This window comes from Barbus barbus (genome assembly GCF_936440315.1).
Source record: "Barbus barbus genome assembly, chromosome: 44".
Lineage (NCBI taxonomy): Eukaryota > Metazoa > Chordata > Actinopteri > Cypriniformes > Cyprinidae > Barbus > Barbus barbus.
In genome coordinates, this window is record NC_136722.1 from 18300466 (window position 1) to 18319120 (window position 18655).

The window sequence follows — 18655 nt, forward strand, 5'->3', positions numbered from 1 at the left end:
GCACGGAATAAACATGCATTGTCAAATGCTTTAAATTAATTAATTGATTTAAAAAAACAACATCATATTAGCTAAGCATTAAACAACATTTGGGAACTTTTTGGCCCTCAAACTGCACATCTATCTGATGGCTCACAGGTCATTATGGTGTGTATAGAGCCACTAAACCCATGATAAACATAGATATAGAATAGAATATTACGAAATAGCCTATAGACTGACATATTTAAAAGCTTTTCTCTTTTTCCTGGTTACCTCTCACTGTTACACCTTTGTTTAGTCGGTCATACGTTATTGGGATGGTGGATATGTCATTTTTATGAATGACCCTAATTCTTGCACTAAGAAGATTTGAGAACAACAGCACATTCACACAAAATCAGAAATGCCTTTTGGCCGTTATCAGCATCCGTAGTCCATCTCAGCCAAGAAGCACAGAATCTTTTAATACTAGCCAGACCATCCGCTCACACTCATATGAGTCACATGCTGCTCAGTGAAGATCCTGATGGGCTACATTCCTTATTAGATGTAGCGCTACCAATGCTGCCACCTCTAACAAAATCATTTATACATTTAAACACATGTACATTTATTATGCACCAACATAATTTAGATCAGTGTAAAAAAAGGGTCTATTGTGGACGAGTAGCTAATAAAAATAACCAAAAAAATTATGTTTACACAAAATGCAGTCGCACGCTTTAAATTTAAGCACCTTATGCTTTCATTCAATACGATAACTACCAAAAAGCTTGTAACTTTTTAATTTTATGGACGTCAGAGCACTCACATTTCGTTGTCTTATAGCACTCTCTATCGAGAGCGTTCATTGAACTGCAGTCAAAAGCGGAGTGAGTTACTGAAAGGGCCGCAGTGGAGAGTGGGCGGGCTAGTCAATAAAGCGGCTCTGGGCGGGAGTTCGTGGTGCGGTTTGGCCGAGAGAGCGAAGCTCAACTCCGGACACAAATACACGGGGAGGGAAGAGGCGTGTGGCTCCGTTCCGTATCATATCGCGGTTTAACTAGCACGTACAGTTATAGTTAGTCGCGTTTCTCGCACTGAGACTTAAGCCGTTTTGAAGAATAACACGCATTCACTCTCGTGTCGTTACCATCTCGACAACAAACGTTAGCCAGTCACTTAAACATCACCAAACAGACCTTTAAAGTTCTCTATCAGGCCTGATATCGAGGGGCTGGTGGTATTTGGAGGCTGTCTAAGGTTTTGTGGTGGTTTGAAAGTTTCCTGCACGGATTTGTGGATTTGTTTTCTAAGTTTTGTCCGTTCGGGCCGCAAACAGTCTCCCGTGCGCGGAGAGCAGAAACAGGTGAGTGGAAACTCATATGCGTGATTATTGCGCATATATAATCACGCTTTTCATCCCTGTATAGTTTTAGAGAGTAAATTGATCCAAAAATGAATACCAGAAGTGCTTATTCGCCATTTGAAGTTATCAGCTTGCGCTAACTGTACAGGCTAGCTGTATTACTTCTCAATATCTGCCAGTCTTTAGCATGTAGGCTAACACAGACACTCTTATTTTTCTGTCTAAATAAGCGGTTTGATGGATGTTTGACATTTTTATGTTTGATACTTGAAGATTTTAAGGATTTTAAAGTTTGTTTTTGGTATGTTCGTGTGCAGTTAACTTTATAGAGAAGAATAGTTTGACTGGTTCAGCTAACTGTTAGCAGCTGTCTGTTTGTTTGTGGCCTGCAGCATTCATGTGCTTTGACATATGGATTGAGTTGAATTGACTTCTCTAATAAATTTATGTAATTTTCGATCATTTAATTTGCATATGGTTCTCACATGTCGTTGTTTAACACAGCATTTAAATATTGGTCATTTTAAGTGCTTATGCATTGCGGTCCTGTCATGTTTACGTACTGCTATAATGTAAACATCCTCCATGTGTCATTTGAAAGGACTGATTTGAGTCAGTATTCGCATTTGACAGATCAAATGTATGTTTTTTTTTTTAAATAATAACACGATCAAGCAAATATTAAATGCGTAAATTATCTTCCCCTAGATGCGTAATTCAATATTTTAAAGCACGTGGTAGAATGATCTTGTTTTGGATGTATATGCACTATTGATCTTTGTTTACATAATTGTGCCGTTATAATATTTTATAACAGTTTTGATTACAGTATATATGCTTTTTACTCAGATTCTGTTTAAATGTCTATACAACTTGTGTTTAAAGAATGGGTTTCTCATGAATGCAATCTTGCAGTCTGTTAAAGATAGTAATCAATTCGAGATATCTGGTATTTCAAACAGTTTTCAGTAACAGACTGTTCCTTTTTCAGCATGTTAAGTCTTTGTAGGTTTTGATGAGGTCAGCTCGTTCAGAGATGCTTTCCCCAGTAGTTATATTGACCAGTCAGCTGTACTGTACAGATTAGGGGGGGGGGGGGAACCCTCAGAATTTGTATTTATTGTAAAAACTCTTAGTAGGAAACGAGAAGTTTTTGATTTGATAATGGAGTTGTTTTTTAAATGACATATTATAATATAAACAGTTGTGAATAACAGATATTATATATATAAAATACACGCACGCACACACTACTGTTCAGAAGTTTGGGGTCATTAAGATTTGTAAGTGTTTTGAAAAAATAATCTCTTATGCTTGATAAATACAGTAAAAACTTAAATATTGTGAAATATTATTATAGTTTAAAATAGCTGTAGTTTATATTTCTGTGATAGCAAAGCTGAATTTTCAGCAGCCATTACTTCAGTCTTTCTTCAGTGTCACAAATCATTTTAATATGCTGATTTGGTCCTCAAGAAACATTTCACATTATTATCAAAGTTGAAAGCAGTTGTGCTGCTTAATGTTTTCGAGGAGATTGTGTTAAATTTTTTCATACTGAATAAAAAGTTTCTGCATTTATTTGAAATGGTAATTTTTTTTTGTTACAGCTTTACTGTCAAATACTGAATAAAAGTATTATTTATTTAAAAAATCCCTCAATTTTGAACAATATTGGAAGTGTAAGTATAAGTATAATTGGTTGGTAATTGGTGTTATTTTAAAGCTGCAGTCCATAACTTTTTTTGGGGTTAGAAATGATCCGAAATCAAAATTTGAGCAAGTACATAACTAGCCTGTGTTCAAAACTATTACCTTGCTTTAGCCAGATTCACAACGGTAAGCTTATAATTATGTTTTCTAATTTGAGTGGTACGGGTAGGTTTTCACAGGAAATTTGAGTATGGCACTGTGTCATTATGTCACGTCTGTAAACATAAAGTAGTTGTCCCGGCTAATAGGCTATCGCGTGTGAGGATCCTGTAGGTGGCGGATTGTTTATAGCCTTTACTCACAGCAGCTAGAATAATTAAATGTATCATTTTGATGGCGAAGAGTACAACCAGAGTACAACCCCACGCAATCAAGGTAATTCCGCACAGAGCTGCGGTTCCAGGTTTTCAAACAGAGATGGAGACAAAGAGGCAAAACTTACGGACTGTAGCTTTAATGAATATTGTGCTGTGAATATTGTTGAATCTTATAACACATTACTTGTGATGCTCCCCATTTATAAGTTGCCTTGTATATGTTGTCATTAGAATTGATTTTGTTAATGATTTGTAATTGATTTTTCTTCGTTGTTTCGTCTTCCATAGTTCCCTGGTGGTCTGGAGAGCTCTGCGTTCGGAGCTAGAACCTGGACAGCTCATGACTTCAGACCAGGAAGGAAAAACTATCGTGGAGCCACAGGTGCAGCAGTCACAGGAAGCAAAGGAGAAAGAGATTCCCCTTTTGGTAAAGTATGACCTACATATTGCCTGTTAGTCTTTTTAAGTATGTTAAGTAATTGTGATTAGGGAATAAAAACCAACTAGAGAAACAACTTAGACAGCCCGCCCAGCTTTGGGCGTTGTGAAAGGGCTTAACAGGCGGTTGTGTGAACCACCCTTGTGTTTTGGGACCTTGCCAAGTTGCTGATCCCATTCATACAATGCAAGTGTAGCGTCCATGGAAGCACCAATCATTGAAGAGAGTTCGCGTTTGAGTGATGGGCCCATGTGAGTCAGCTGTTTAATTTTAAATGTGCTATTTTGGGTCTGGGGAGGGGGCAAGCAGCCATAGCGTGCGCCGCTGTCTCTCTTTCCCTCTCCGACGAGCTTGTGAGAGGAGCTAGTTTTTGTTCACCGATTTGCATAGACGTCTTTTCACAAATTAAAATATGGGGTGTTGTTTCAGCAAAGAACTAAACCATAACCTGGTCAGCGAGAGAACAAGTCTTCTTCAGGCAGCCATTCCCGAGGGCTCGAAAGATGTCAGAGACTGCGCTTGGTCTGTCGCCGATCTGGCCGGCGAGAAACCTTCTGAAAATGGGAACGTGAACTCTGCTTTAGATAACAGTTGTAATGCTTCCTCCACAAACTTGTCAGCAGGTCTCAACCTCATGAAAGAGGGCGGTAGCAGGGTACAGGAAGGAATGGCATTTTGGGACCCACCTGTCGGCAATCCACCTATCCACGAGGCTACGGTCCAGAAAGGAAATGCCAGTGAAATGCGGAGAGACTGTAGAGACAATTGCCAAATTAAGGAAAATGAAACATTGGATTCTGTGAAATGGAGAATAGCTGAAAATGCCATAATGAGAGCAAAATGGTTTTGTGACGGTCAACAGAATTCCACAGAATTAACTAGAGATGGCAACAGTGAGAACATTACCTTTGAACGAAATACCCTGGGCGTTAGTCCGTCATGTATTTTAAAGGATCAACACTCTGGTTTCTCCATTATTGCAAAAGAGGATCAAGTTAAAACACTGTGGGATTTACAATCAAAACCTGTGTTCACTCCAAAGCATACCACCCTTCCATTCAGTAAATACTCTAGGAGCTCAATAAACCTGGATGACTCAGAAGAGGGAAATTCTGGACTGTTGATCACTGACTGTGGCTTTAAAAAAGAACAGAGTTTCTACAGCATCTGCTTGATTGATTTAGAGGATCTCGGGGGCGAGTGTGGGCACCAGCCTGTGACAGAAGCTGACGCAGTCAGGTACGCAAGCACTCCAGCTGTCTCTGAAAAGGCTTTGTTTGATAAATCATTACTCCCGAAAGACAGCACAATATCGGGTTCAGAGCCTTCACATGAAATTACAGCAACACAACAAACAGAAAAAGGTCCCTCAGAGACGGGGTCTTCCACAAGTCTACCTGTAAATGTAGCACTTCAAAATAAAGAACATGCCCTCCCAGATCTTCTAAAACCATTTCCTGCTCAAGAAAATGAAAAGCCTTTATCTGAAAATGACGTTTCCACTTTTTGTACAGATAAAGAGAACACACTTTCTCCCGCTACTGCTGTAGAGGACGCCATTGATCAACCCTCTCCAGATCTGCTGGCCCAAAATGGACAGATGTCTGTGTTGAAGTCAAGTACAGATACCGCATTGCCACAGGGGGAACCTGCTGACCTACTGAACAACCATGATCTTTATAGTAGCTCTGGTTACAAGGCCACAGATCTGGAGAGTGATTCTGAGCTCAACATGCATAACACTGTTTTTGATGAATGTATTTTCAGACCCCCTCAGCAAGATCTAAATGGTCCTCCGGATGAATTAGAACTGGAAAATCAATGCAGAAATGATGACAATAGAGACTCAATGAATCTAAAGGTGGAGAAGAAACCAGTTGTGTCAGATAATGTCGATTCCTTCATTTCTTCTCTTAGAAACGCAGCAGATAAATCTCCAAACCTTAAAGTAGCTATCATAGAATCAGATCAATGTGTTTCCAAGAAAACCCCGACTGAGAAACTTCTCAAAAAAATGCCTCAAGCTTTCTCAGCTGTCAGCACATCTGCATCAGAAAAGTTAGTTGAGACCGAGAACCAAGGGTTTTCTTGTAAAGATGCCTCTGAAGACATTGAAAATGTAAAGTTTTGCCCTGAAACCCCACTGACTTCTGATAAAGAAGACAACCTGTCAAAATCACGTTCCTGTTGTAGAGTTGGTGTTGAACCAAGGCAAAAAGCAGCAAAGGAGGAGGTCATTCTGAATCCTTGCCAGTGCAGTAAATTGCAAAGTGAAGGGCAGACAAATGAATCTGACATGTTCAAGGTTGCTGGTGCACTTCAGAGTTTGAGCAGTCCATTTCATGCAGAAGATATTTGTTTAGATTTCACTTGTTATGCAAAAGACGACAAGTTGGACATGACTTTGAGAACACACGTTTACCCTTGCGGTGTTTTTCCCACTGACCAGACAAAGATTGTGTCAGAATCTTGTGACAGTCCAAACGGGGAACAGAATGTAGAACCAAATGCAAATTTTGCAAATGCTGAACCATGTAACATGAGTCTTTCTCCGCTTCCTACAAATGCTTTTTTGAACTTTGAGCATCTGATGGAAGTCACTGGTAAATCTGAAGAAGCTGATCATCATAATGTAAGTTCTTCTGTTTCTGATGACGTTCACACAAACTCTGTACCTGTACCCAGTTCTGATTGTCCTGTTGAGGAATATCTCTTCCAGAGCAATGGCAAATGGTTTGTAAACACATCAAACAATCATGTCTGTAATAAAGGACATCCAGAAAGCATTGCAAGGAGTTATTTAATACAGGTGGGATTGGGAAGTGAACTGCCGGCAGCAGCACAAGAGCAAGTCGTGGACAAGGAAATAGGAGAGACTTGTTTACAGCATGATGAGAAGACGCATATTGCTAGCAAAAGCTTCAGTGAGGATGAACAGAAGGTACTGGCTGAGATTTGTTTGTGTGCAGATGATGGTGAAACCGAAATGTCAGAACTTGAACCACAGGGGCTCGTACCGACTTTAGAGCTGATTAATTGCCTAAATGATGGGAATAACAACAATGATTGTTTGAAGTCTGCTTGTTCTGCTAGCAGTGATATACAAACACTTTCTCAACCACCATGCCAACCTGAACTTTTGGAGACATTTGATTGCTCTTCATTATCAATAAACTGCACAAGTGAAAGCACTTGCCAGTATCTGGACTCTTCTTCAGAGCATCCAGCCAGTGACACTCAGAGATCTTCAGTTACATCCATTAAGGAGCATGGAGACCTTCATGACATGGGGGAAATCAGAGGAGATGTTGTTGACTGCGGCATTCCTCTCGTGTGTACTGCAAGACTATCACTTGAAACTGGAGATGCGCAGTCATGCGCCGTACAAGGCTATGGTAGTGATTATGCATCCGTTGAGAGCTTGACAACTACCATGCCTCATGTTTCCCAACTTATAACGAGCAGTCTTGGAGTTCTTGACTTTGATCAGTCTGTTTTGAAAGTCATTGTTGATGACATGAGTGATAAAGCTACTTATGTAAATACAGCAATTCCGTTACCAGTAGAGCCAGACCAGGTTCACGCTTATGCCACCTTGCCATCTTACGAGATATATTTTCTCAATAAAGATCAATTCACGGTTCCCGTGCAGGTGGAAAACCCTCAGGGCTCGGATGAAATGGAGAGAGAGCAAGGCATGCTGAATATGGTGTCAGACCTTCTTGGGAAATCAGAGTTGAGCGATGAGGTGGACTCTAGTCATTGCCTTCCAGCGTGGGCCAAAGAACCACATGTCCTGTTTTCTGAAAACCAAATAGAGGAATGTGCGTTGGTGTCAGCTTGGGACAACGCTGTCTCTGAGGCAAGCCTTACCATGCAAAATGTTGAACGGGATGCTGAATCTGAGTCTGTTTTCCCAGAGGATTTCAAGACCTCTATGGGTTTCATAGCACCCTATCCCTATAACCTGTTAGCCACTGAAGGATCTTGTGTATGGGACTGGCAGAATGCTTATAGTGAACTTGTGAGTACTCTTTAACCAGCTTTGGTTAAAGGTTATACAGTAGCCCTTAATTAACAGCTTGGTTATGCAGTAGCCCTTAATTATTTGGACACCTTTTTTCCCCAGTTAAACGTGTATGAATGTCATTGCATTAGGTAACAAAAATATCAAAGCAAATGACATATATAAAAATATATATTTTATTTGTATTATTAAGTGAGGTTGCCATCGTGAAAAATTATTAGTTTTAGTCCATTCTAAAAAAAACAAGCTTGCAGATGCTACTTGTTTTTGTATGTAATGCAGTAAATCCACTTTAAATGACCACTGACCATGATTTAGTGGCGTGACTGTAAAGGCATTGGTTCAGCCCATAGTTGAACATGCTTTTGATTCATGATCATGTACCCAACTGATAATCCATGTTTTTTTTGTTTTTTTTAAAGGAATCCTCCAAGATCTCAGACCTCAATCCCAATGCGAAGGCATGGGCCAATTACATGCCTAAACCGGAGGCCTCTGCTCCAATCTGCCCAGATTCTCAGCAGTCATGGGTAGAAGCGGCCGATGACCCATCAAACTGCATCTCAGGAGGTACACTTCCAAAAATTACTGTGCTTAAGTTAAATTGGTGTATACCGTCCTTATCAGTCTAAAGAGGTTCTGATTTGTTTTTGTCCATAGGTTATAACAATAGTGAAGACAAAGGGAACTGGAATGAGGAACAGCAGGTATCTACATCTGTAGAGCTGCCCTTTGCAGCACAGCCAGAATCGGTGTACATGGGAAGCTCAGCCAGTGAGAAGGGCATTGTGTCAAACCAGAACACCAGTATGAAAGGTAATTATTCTTTTGCTCGTTTTTCATTGTTGTCAGCTTACTCTCATTACAGTTGTTTACAGTTATACACATTTGCTATGACACAAGTCAGCACAATCAGTCATTAAGGATTAATAACTATAGCGTTGTTAAATAATTGATCATTTGATTTATTCTTTTGTGCAGACGTGGATGATTCAGACTCCTCCAGACAGCTTGAAGACCTTCGGGAACAGTTGAAGGCAACACTGGAGTTCTGCCTCTCTAGGTATTTACTAGCATCTTCACAACTGATCACATTGAGTCAGCTTATTGATTTGTAACTGGTCCTGTTGGGTGCACTTACTCGAAGTTCACAGCTTTTTTTTTTTTTAAATAACGTATCCTGACATGGTACCTTAAATCAAGAACAGTGAATTTCAGACTGTTCTGTGTTAATATCTCATTGAGATGTTACACTTATGCAAATGAGCAAAAGAGCATTTAGCATTTGCGTATGTGGGATATCTTTGTTTTATGGCAAATGTAGGTTTGGATGTACATTACAATTTTGATCAATTTAATGCATTCTTGCTGAAGAAAAGAATTCATTTAAAACTATTTAACCAATTAAAAATCATACTGACCCCAAACTTTTAAACTGTAGTGAATGTTCTTAAAAGCCTGAGGATGTTGAGTCGATGTAGGATTGATGGTGACCTGACTCTAATCCTTTTCCAGGGAGAATCTAGCCAACGACATGTACCTCATCTCGCAAATGGACAGTGACCAGTATGTGCCAATAGTGACTTTGGCAAACCTTGATCAAATCAAGAAACTCACCACTGATGTGGATCTCATTGCAGACATCTTAAAAAGTGAGTCTAAAATCATCACCTTTGCACTTTTATTGGTCACAGTAGCCGCTTTTCCACTGTCGGGCCAGTGCGAGCCAGGGCTAAGGGCTAATAGCTAATACGGTTGTGATAGAGAATGAGAAGCTGATTTTTTTTCAAGCAGTCGTATTTACCATGTTTACTGTGGTAACATTAATGGCTTGCGTGCATAGTCTTTTGCATCGCTTATGAAATATTTATGCCTTGTATGGTGATCATAATCCACATTTGATCTCAAACAGAATTTATTTCAAACACTCGCTGCTGTCTGAAAGTGAGTTTTGAGCTAAAGTATTTTGGCGTTATAGCTGCTAAATTTATGAAATTATCCGGGGCGCTGATGCTCTCTAGACGTGGAGAAACTCCGCCTTTGTTCATAACCACTCCTCTAGCCCTGGCACCGACGAGGCATGATCAAGCCCCACAAGTGACAGTGGAAATGAGGCTTGTGTGGCTTTTTGTTTTAGACTCTCAATATGGGTTTGGTTACACACAGCAGAAGGGTTTGACATTTAATAATGCATTTTTGACTCACCAGCTCTGCCTCTCGTCCAAGTGGACAAATGTGGAGAGAAAGTGCGGCCCAATCAGAACCGCTGCATTGTAATTCTCAGAGAGGTTCCCGAGGCCACTCCTCTGGAGGTACGAATCATGCATCGCTCTTATTCGATAACATCTTTAATGCTCTGACCTTATGTTTGTGCTATATGACATTTTGGCTTTCATTTTTACAGGAAGTTGAAGCGCTCTTTAAGAGCGATAACTTGCCCAAATTCATCAGTTGTGAGTTTGCCTACAATGACAACTGGTTCATCACCTTTGAATCTGAGGCAGATGCTCAGCTGGTAAGTGTCTCCTTTATTGCTTCTGATTTGATCATCTCAGATTACCGCCTCAGGATTTTAATAAGCTCTTTTCCTGTTGCTAAATGTTGGCATACATCACTCTTTCAGGCATATCAGTATCTCAGAGAAGAGGTGAAAACTTTTCAAGGGAAGCCGATAAAGGTAGAGTGCAATGCAGCATATGTGACATCACTGAAGGATATTTTGTGCTATTTGTAGTGACTCAAGGTTTCTACTTTTGTCGCACTTTCAAGTAAAGCTTTTTTTGTCCATCTATGAATGTATTCTAGGCTAGAATAAAGGCAAAGGCCATTGCCGTCAATACCTTTGTGCCAAAGAATGGGTATCGACCAGTGGATGTGTCCCCAAATGTCCAGCAGCGCTACACCCCTTACTACATCCCACCTGTGTATGGAGCACAGCAACAGTTTCCTCTTTACAGACTGGTGACGCCTCAGGGCTGGTCAGCTACGCAGAGCTACTTGGACCCGGCTCTGGTAAGTGCCATGTGTTCTTTTTTGCTCTGAGGAACATCTTAGTGGCGTCTGGGGTGGTACTAATCGGGTATTGTCTACCAACAGGTTACTCCATTTCCCAGCCCTGCGTTCATTAATGGCTTTGCTGGTTCTCCAACATTTAAATGCGCAACATCTCCACTAAATTTGCGACATTATGCACCTCGAAACAGGTACTTTTGTTACAGTAAAAACATCTGTTATACATTTACACTACCGGTTTAAAGAGAGAAAGAAATAAACAAGAGAATTTGAGGAGTTGACAATTTTCAAGAAATTTTTCTTGAGCATAAAATCAGCACATTAAAATAATTTCTGAAGGATCATGTGACACTGAAGACTGGAATAAATATGCTGGAAATTCAGCTTTGCATCACAGGAATAAATTACTTTTCAAAATATTTTAAAATAGAAAACAGCTGTGTAACCATTCTTTCATTCAAATAGGACCCACAACAAAACACACATTCGACTCACAACAGAACGTGGAACCACTCTGCTGGAAAACCCTGCTGCTTTCTCTTCTTTCCCTTCGGAGAGGGTTCCCAATGGGATGCGTCCTCCACAGGCTCATCACCTGGGTAGCCGACCTCGACTACCCAGTGGTCCGGGCTATCCGCGCCGAGACCAGGTTGGAAGTGGACGAATGGAAGTGAACGGAGCCGATTACTCTCTGAACGCAGGCCGTGGCAGGTAATGCTGCAAATCTGCACCAGCCGTTTATTAATTCCATACATATTTTTTTTAAAACATCCAAAATGGGGGAAAAAAAGCTTGTAGAGCTCTGTTTCCTTAAGAAATGGTTGTAATTTTATTTTATTTTTTATTTTTTTTTAACATTGTTTGTTTGATTGTTTTTTGTTTCTTTTGAAGAAGGGGCGGCTATGGATACAGGAAAAGAAGAGATGACAACAAGTTTCCAGTATGTCATTTGCTTTGGTTCAGCTAACACTGCATAGATAAGTGTTTTGTTTAGTTTTACTTTTGTTATGATTGGAAATATAATATACAGTAAAGCCTGAAGGGCTGAATGTACATTATCTTACTTATTGCACAGCCAAGTAAACAAATAAATGCACATGAAATATTGAATTTAGTTACTTCACGACAGCAAAAAGAACCCAGAGTGAAACGAAAGACATAAAACTAGCACAACCATGTATAAAATAAAAATGTCAGTTGCCTGAGAATGCTGCGATTAACCAATCCGAATAGTTTTTCTGTAGTGCTGCGTAATAATGTAGCATACTAAGAAATAGCCAAAAGTTAGTCGGTTAAAAATAAATGTGCCAATGCGGGCTCAATTTGTTGTACACATTTTATTTTTTTTCTTCTCTTTTTTCAACCTGTGTGTTTGACAGGGAGCAGCAACACAGTCGCCCCCTCCTGTTCAGGAGCGCACTCCTTCCCCCAGCTTTGAGCTGGGTCTGTCCAGCTTCCCTCCTCTGCCTGGAGCTGCTGGAAACCTAAAGCCTGAAGTAAAAACTGAAAACAGCCTTGACAACCGACTGTCTGACATTGTCACCGGAGCAGTTAAAGACAAGGTTGACTTTCATTCAGTCTTTCACAAGTGTCTTTTGTGTTTGAGTTCTACAGCATTAAACTTTCTTTTTGACTTTTAAAAAAATGAAGAGGAAAAACATTTCAGGCTTATTTTTCGATTTCTAGAGAATTTACCAAATGCTCTTGGTTTTTTAAACATTAACTTGCACTGTGCATGGAATGCCATGTTCACAGCAGACCTTGCTGTCAGTCATAACCATGATAAATCCTTGGGTTGTTTGAGTGTTGTAGAGTGAGTTAGTGTGTGTGTATGAGTTCCTGCTGTCCAGCTGTTATGTTTGTTCATGCTGTCCTTGCCGTAGGAGTTTCACAGAGGCCCCTTTGTCTCTCCACAGCCTCTAAATAAGGATGTGGTCACCAGCCGTGTGATCTCAGGGACCCCCAAAGAATCTGTGCTGGCTGCTCCTGCTCCTGCTGCTCAGACCCCTGTGGACCACCAACACTCACCCTCTCCAGCCATTACAAAGTGGGTTTTCTTATTCTGAGTAACTGATATCGGTTTTCACTTAAAGGTGTTGGAAGTGATTTCAGATATTAACTATCTTATGGCATTTCAACCATATGTTCTGTCAAATAGTGTACTGTCAGAAAACTCTAAATAATTCACTGGCTTATGTGGATGTTACAGGCTTAAAGCATGAGAAAGGCCTCCTTACTATTTATTTTATTTAATTTTTTTCTTGTGAAGTAATTTCACAGCTGTCGCAGTGACAGGTGTGATTTCTCAGGATTCCGTTAGGTTGTGGGGATATTTTCATTTGTGGCATTCCAAAATGAATGGCATCACTTTTGAAAGGTGTTTCAAGATTTCATTGAGATAAACACCCAATTTTACTTGTCAACGCTTATTCAGCAATTTGGCAGAGGTGGTGGTGTTTACGTAGAATGAGGACAGCTAATCATAAGTAATTTTACATGATTTTTTTCTACTGTACCTTTAAGACTTTGTCAATGTTACTTAAGTAACTGACTAATATTCTAAGTGTACTTCTGGGGGAAATATGAAATGCTGGAAAACTGAAGAAAATGGAACATTGTTATACAGTAAATGGACTGCTTGTTTTTGTTGTGTTTTACAGCCTGACAACTGTAGAAAAACCTAAAGAGACGCAGACACCTGCAGAGAAATGCTCAGAGACACCCGCTGCTAAAACCGCACCACTGAGCAATCCAATATCGGTAAGTGTCCAGGTAGCCTCACCATGTGGAATCAAACCTTTTAGTAATGTATTGAATCAAAAATGGTGTATAAAACAATTAGAGTATATTTTATTTTTATAGCAGAATATTCATTTTTATATATATGTAGTTGAGTTTTAGGAGACCAAGTGGTACAATTGGTGGACATTGCTGAGCTGTTTTACCATGATTTAAATTTCAACGGTAAAAACTAGCTGTGATTTTGGTTAGTTTTTTATTTTTTTTATTTTTAAACCAGGTATTCAGCAGTTCACGATTGGAAAAACCTCACCTGCCTTGTGGGTTGTACAGAAACTTATCATATGGAACTGTTGTGCTCTATTGCCTCATCTCCTTTAGCACTTTGTAATTGGCTCAAACTCTTTAACAGCAGATGTACACTAAAGTTCAAAAGTCTGGGGTCAGTAATATTGTTATTTGTTTTTTGAAAGGTGAATGCTTTTATTCAGTCAAGACACATTAAATTGATCAAAGGTGACAGTAAAACATTCATAAATATATATAATTTATAAATATTTATTTTTGAAATTATTGCTGTTCTTTTGAAATTTCTAGTTATCAGAAGGTCTGGAAAATGTATCACAGTTTCCACAAAAATATTAAGCAGCACAACTGTTTTGAGCACAACATTGATGATGATAATAATAATAATACATTTTTCTTGAGCATAAAATCAGTGTATTATGAGAAACAATGAGGACTGGAGTAATGGCTAATGAATATTCAGCTTCGCCATCACAGGAATAAATTAGATCTTCAAACAGAACATTTTAAAATATTACTGCATTTTTTTTTTATTAAATAAATGCAGCCTTGCTGAGCACAAGAGACTTCTAGGTATAAGATCCTGTTCATATCCTTTAATGTACGCAGATGGTTTAAAGCCTCTTGTTATACTACATTTTGGTTACAAAGAATGACATTATGATTTACATTTCATAATGCGTAATCGATAACCTAAATTGATTTATTTGATTTGATTTGATTTAATTTATTGTGTTTGACCAGGAGCCTCGGAAGCCAAGCTACGCAGAGATCTGTCAGAGGATAAGGGAGGCGCCAACACAGCAGCCATCAACAGATCCCCGGCCTCTCAGCTCCACTGCTGAAGACATCAAGACTTCTGACTCGGCAGAACGCAGATGCAGAGAATCAGCACCCGCACCTGCCAAATCTGCAGCGACGACTTGTCCCAGAGAGACAGTGAAACCTCATCAGAGCACCGGAGAACAAGCGAGTGGCGGTACGACAGCTTCCTTCCACCAATCCTGAGGGCCTCTGCATTGCTTCCAGGACCGAATGGGAACAAAACTTTGTCAGGGCTGCTCAAAAAAAGAAAAAAAGTCCCTCTTATCTCACGGTCTCTGCGAGCGCACACACACAGACAGACAGCTTGTCACTGGAATCAGGGCCTACAGACAAAAGCACTTGTGCATAAGGGTTCTCTGAATATTTTTGTTGTCCTTTCTGTCGCTTTGTTTTTCGATTACAAGATCTTTTGTTGTTTTCCAAGGAAAATGGGATTAATGAACCAGCATCAGTTGGAGATGAACTATTTAAAAACATTTGTCAGAGCTCACCTTTATTTTGGGGTTAAAACTTCAAGTAGTGCTGTTGGGAGGAAATACTGATTTTTGGATAGTGCTGATCCTGAAACACTTAATTTTTGTGTGTTTTCTTTCCTTTTTTAAACTGATATGTATATAATTTTGCTAAGTTTGTGTGTCTTGGTGCCGACGTGATTCCAAATCTCGACGGCCCCAGCCATTACAACTGCATGAGTGAGACTTTCGTGTAAATCTGTCTTGTTCCATTTTTATGTTTGGATGTTCCAGCACTGGAGTGACTTTTTTGTTTTTTTTGTTTGTTTCTTGAGCTCTGAATTATTTTTTTACATGCTAATCCTCTATCAAATTGTACTGATGTGATATTGTAGCAGGTGTATGTATACCTGTTCTTGTGTGCATGCTTTCTTTTACGTTTTCTTCTTTTCTTTTTAACCTTTTAATGGCACACATTGGTTTGCTGTATCATTTTCTTTTCTGTTTTTCCCTACTCGCCAATAGTTTGGGAAGAATCCGCTCTGATGCCTCTTCATTCGATTCTGGAAGATCTTCACACTGCAAAGTCCTCAGGTTGCGAGGGTGATGTGTTCATGTGCCTAGTCTGCTGTGATCTCAATGATAGATGGCTATATTATTTGCTTCTTAGCGCCATTTGTTATCCCAGTGTGGTGCTAGGGTTCGTCACATGGTTGCTTTGGTGCTTTTATCTATAGAAACGAAGGGAAAGACACTGACATGCACCAACGTCTATCATATGACCTTCACCGATTCGCTTTCATATCACCACAAATATACGAGTGGGATTGTGTACATTTTTATATAGTGACGTATACATCAAGAGCAAAAAGATCTGAGCCTTCAGCACACATGGACCAGCGCTGTTTTGTGGGGTTTCTCCTTTATGCAGACTTTGCGTTTCAGTGTCACTCTCGGCCATGCTGTTCATTAGTTAAGTTCATTGGTTCTCATTGGAGTTTGAAATTGTCTTGGGCCGAGCGAGACAGTCCGTTTTTTTTTTTTTTATGTCTTCCTGCAGCGTGGAGCACGTGCAGAATGCTTTGAGATGTTCGTCATGACGTATGTTGTTTCTATTCTCTTGTATTTTTCCTGTGAGTATTTTTTTTCCCTGTTAATAAAAAAAAAAGTTTTTGTTGATTTTTCTGACTTTATGAATGCAACCGATCATTTTTCCATCAATAAATGAAGCATACCATGGGTAAAGTAATGAAGGTTTCATTACATGATCCTTTAAGATGTTCCAAAAAATAAACACATTAAAAAGAAACATCACGCATAAATTAACAGTGTTTGAAAACTTGAATTTTATTTAAACTTGAAAAAAATGTCTCTGCCTTAACTTTTTAGATGACAGTTTGGAAGTTTTTTGTTTGTTGTTTTCTTTCTTTCAATTCCTGAAGTGTAGAAAAAAGGATGATGTGGTTGAGGCATCACGAAGCCTTCGTCACTACATTTGTGTAGCACAATACTTTTGGGATTGAGATGGGATTATTGTTTTTTGTTCTCCTCTGTGTAAATGCTTGTAGTCTAAACTGTAGTACATGTATACACTCTGATGTGTGTGCTTTCTCTGTACAGATGTAAATAATTGGAAAATGTTAAAATGGTACCCTAAAATTGGTTATGAGAAAATGTATGGAAAAAAAATAATAAATAAATGTTAATGAGAAATTCTATGTTTGTTAAGTAGGCTGGGTTTTTATTCTCAATCTTGGCATAATCGTGTGGTCACCACCAGTATGACCACAAGGTGGCATAGTATAAACTAATACTTTATGGAGATCATTGTGGTTTAAGGCCTATATATCAGCACAAGAATAAAAGATCTCCAGGTCTTTGTGTATTTCAGTGTCAGTCTGAACTCCTGACCATTTAAAGCATTAATGCAAAACTATCAGTATATAGATAATATTCTATTACAAGTTATATTATCAGCAAAACATTTAAATTAGCAAAATGTTATACAGAAAATGCACAAGAATCTTTTAGTGTTTGGTTTGTCGCCTTTTTGCTTTATTTGAAAACTGCACTCAAGCTGAATGAACTCCACTAGTTTGTGTAAAACTTGATCATATTATCCAGCATCTTGTGCTTCAACTGACCATTTTTGCAGAGTCACATGATTGATGTCATAAATCTGTCGGATTGGTGATCTACAAATAGTGCAGATTTCTTACACATTTCTTCATTTGACATGATTTCACACTAATATGTTTTTTTTTAATCCTTAAAACTGTTTTTCAAGATTCCAGATATTCCTTAAAACTCTATTTAAAAAAAATCCAGATTTTCAATATGATCTCAAATATTAGGACATTATTTTTTATATATCTGTTGGATACAGAACAATTATTGCTATATACACTACCGTTCAAAATATTATTTATATGTGTTTATTTTATTCTTTTTATTTTGAAGTCTCTTATGCTCACCAAGGCCACATTTATTTGATCAGAAATACTGTGAAATATTAAATATTAACTTTAAAAAATGTGAACTATTAAAAAAAAGTTTTTATTTGAATATATTTAAATTGTTATATATTTCTGTGATGACGAAGACGAATTTTCAGCAGTCATTATTCTATTCTTTAGTATCACGTGATCCTTCAGAAATCATTCTAATATGCTGATTTGGTGCTCAAGAAACATTTCTTATTATTATCTGTGCTAAGAACAGTTGCTTAATATTGTTAAGATATCGTTTTCAAATGTACTGTCACTTGATCAATTTAAATTCAAGCTGATTCTTTTTATTTAACATATTTTATTTTTAATTTAATTTAATTTACATTCATGTTTTTTTATTAAAACAAATATATATTATACATAATTGTAACCTGAACAGGTATTGTCATTATGAAATGATAATTTATGGAAACATAAACAGAGTCGTTCTTTCGCCCCCTCGCGGCTGTAAAAATCACAGTCGCCTTGCGTCATGAGAGAGTGACAGAGAGGGAGAGAGAGAGAGAGAGAGAGAGAGAGAGATAGACGAACACACACACACACACACACACACACCGCTCCGGTCTGCGAGCTTCACCGCACTGACAGTCCACATCTTACACTGCTGACTCTAACGGTGGAGTCCTTCAGATATGGCGGGGCTTCGTTGAGAGGGACAGAAAATCTCCGTTCACCCAGCAGTTCGTTCTTGGACACGCGTCTCCCGCAGCCCTCCTTATGCACCGCTGCGACGCGGAGAAACGGCAGCAGCGCTGAAAGAGTCGAAGAAAGAGGACGAGAGTGATTTTTACACCCTTGAACGGACAATGGCGGACCGCGATGCGCTGCCCCTTCCATTGGAAGTGCGGGCCAGATTGGCTGAGCTCGAGCTGGAGTTATCCGAAGGTATGATTGACATTTTAAATGACTTATTTTGTTCGACAATACGGTTGTTGCGGAGGATACGTTAACGGCCCCCTCCTCTCCTCCTCCTCCTCCTCCCTCC

At 39.1% G+C, this 18655-nt stretch overlaps 2 protein-coding genes across 3 annotated transcripts in view; both read left to right on the top strand.

Moving 5' to 3' along the window:
- Positions 1-889: 889 nt before the first annotated feature.
- Positions 890-16877, top strand: LOC306863475 (la-related protein 4B-like). 2 transcript variants are annotated; one of them, XM_079406817.1, is made up of 17 exons: positions 890-1330; positions 3649-3787; positions 8249-8396; positions 8487-8642; positions 8808-8889; positions 9342-9478; positions 10035-10138; positions 10231-10341; positions 10450-10503; positions 10632-10838; positions 10923-11029; positions 11304-11549; positions 11730-11778; positions 12218-12400; positions 12755-12885; positions 13499-13598; positions 14628-16877. In XM_079406817.1, the coding sequence occupies exons 2-17, from the start codon at positions 3701-3703 to the stop codon at positions 14889-14891; spliced, it is 2166 nt and encodes a 721-aa protein (XP_079262943.1). In that variant the 5' UTR covers positions 890-1330; positions 3649-3700; the 3' UTR covers positions 14892-16877. The 2 variants fall into 2 exon arrangements, with proteins under 2 accessions (XP_079262943.1, XP_079262944.1); XM_079406818.1 differs by having other exon boundaries at positions 895-1330; positions 11733-11778.
- A 1287-nt stretch (positions 16878-18164) lies between these two features.
- Positions 18165-18655, top strand: part of LOC306863028 (disco-interacting protein 2 homolog C) — a 113718-nt gene continuing 113227 nt past the window's right edge. The window contains exon 1 of the mRNA XM_079406177.1: positions 18165-18555. Within this exon, the coding sequence (XP_079262303.1) occupies positions 18477-18555 (79 nt within the window). The 5' untranslated portion in view covers positions 18165-18476. The remainder of the gene's footprint in view (positions 18556-18655) is intronic.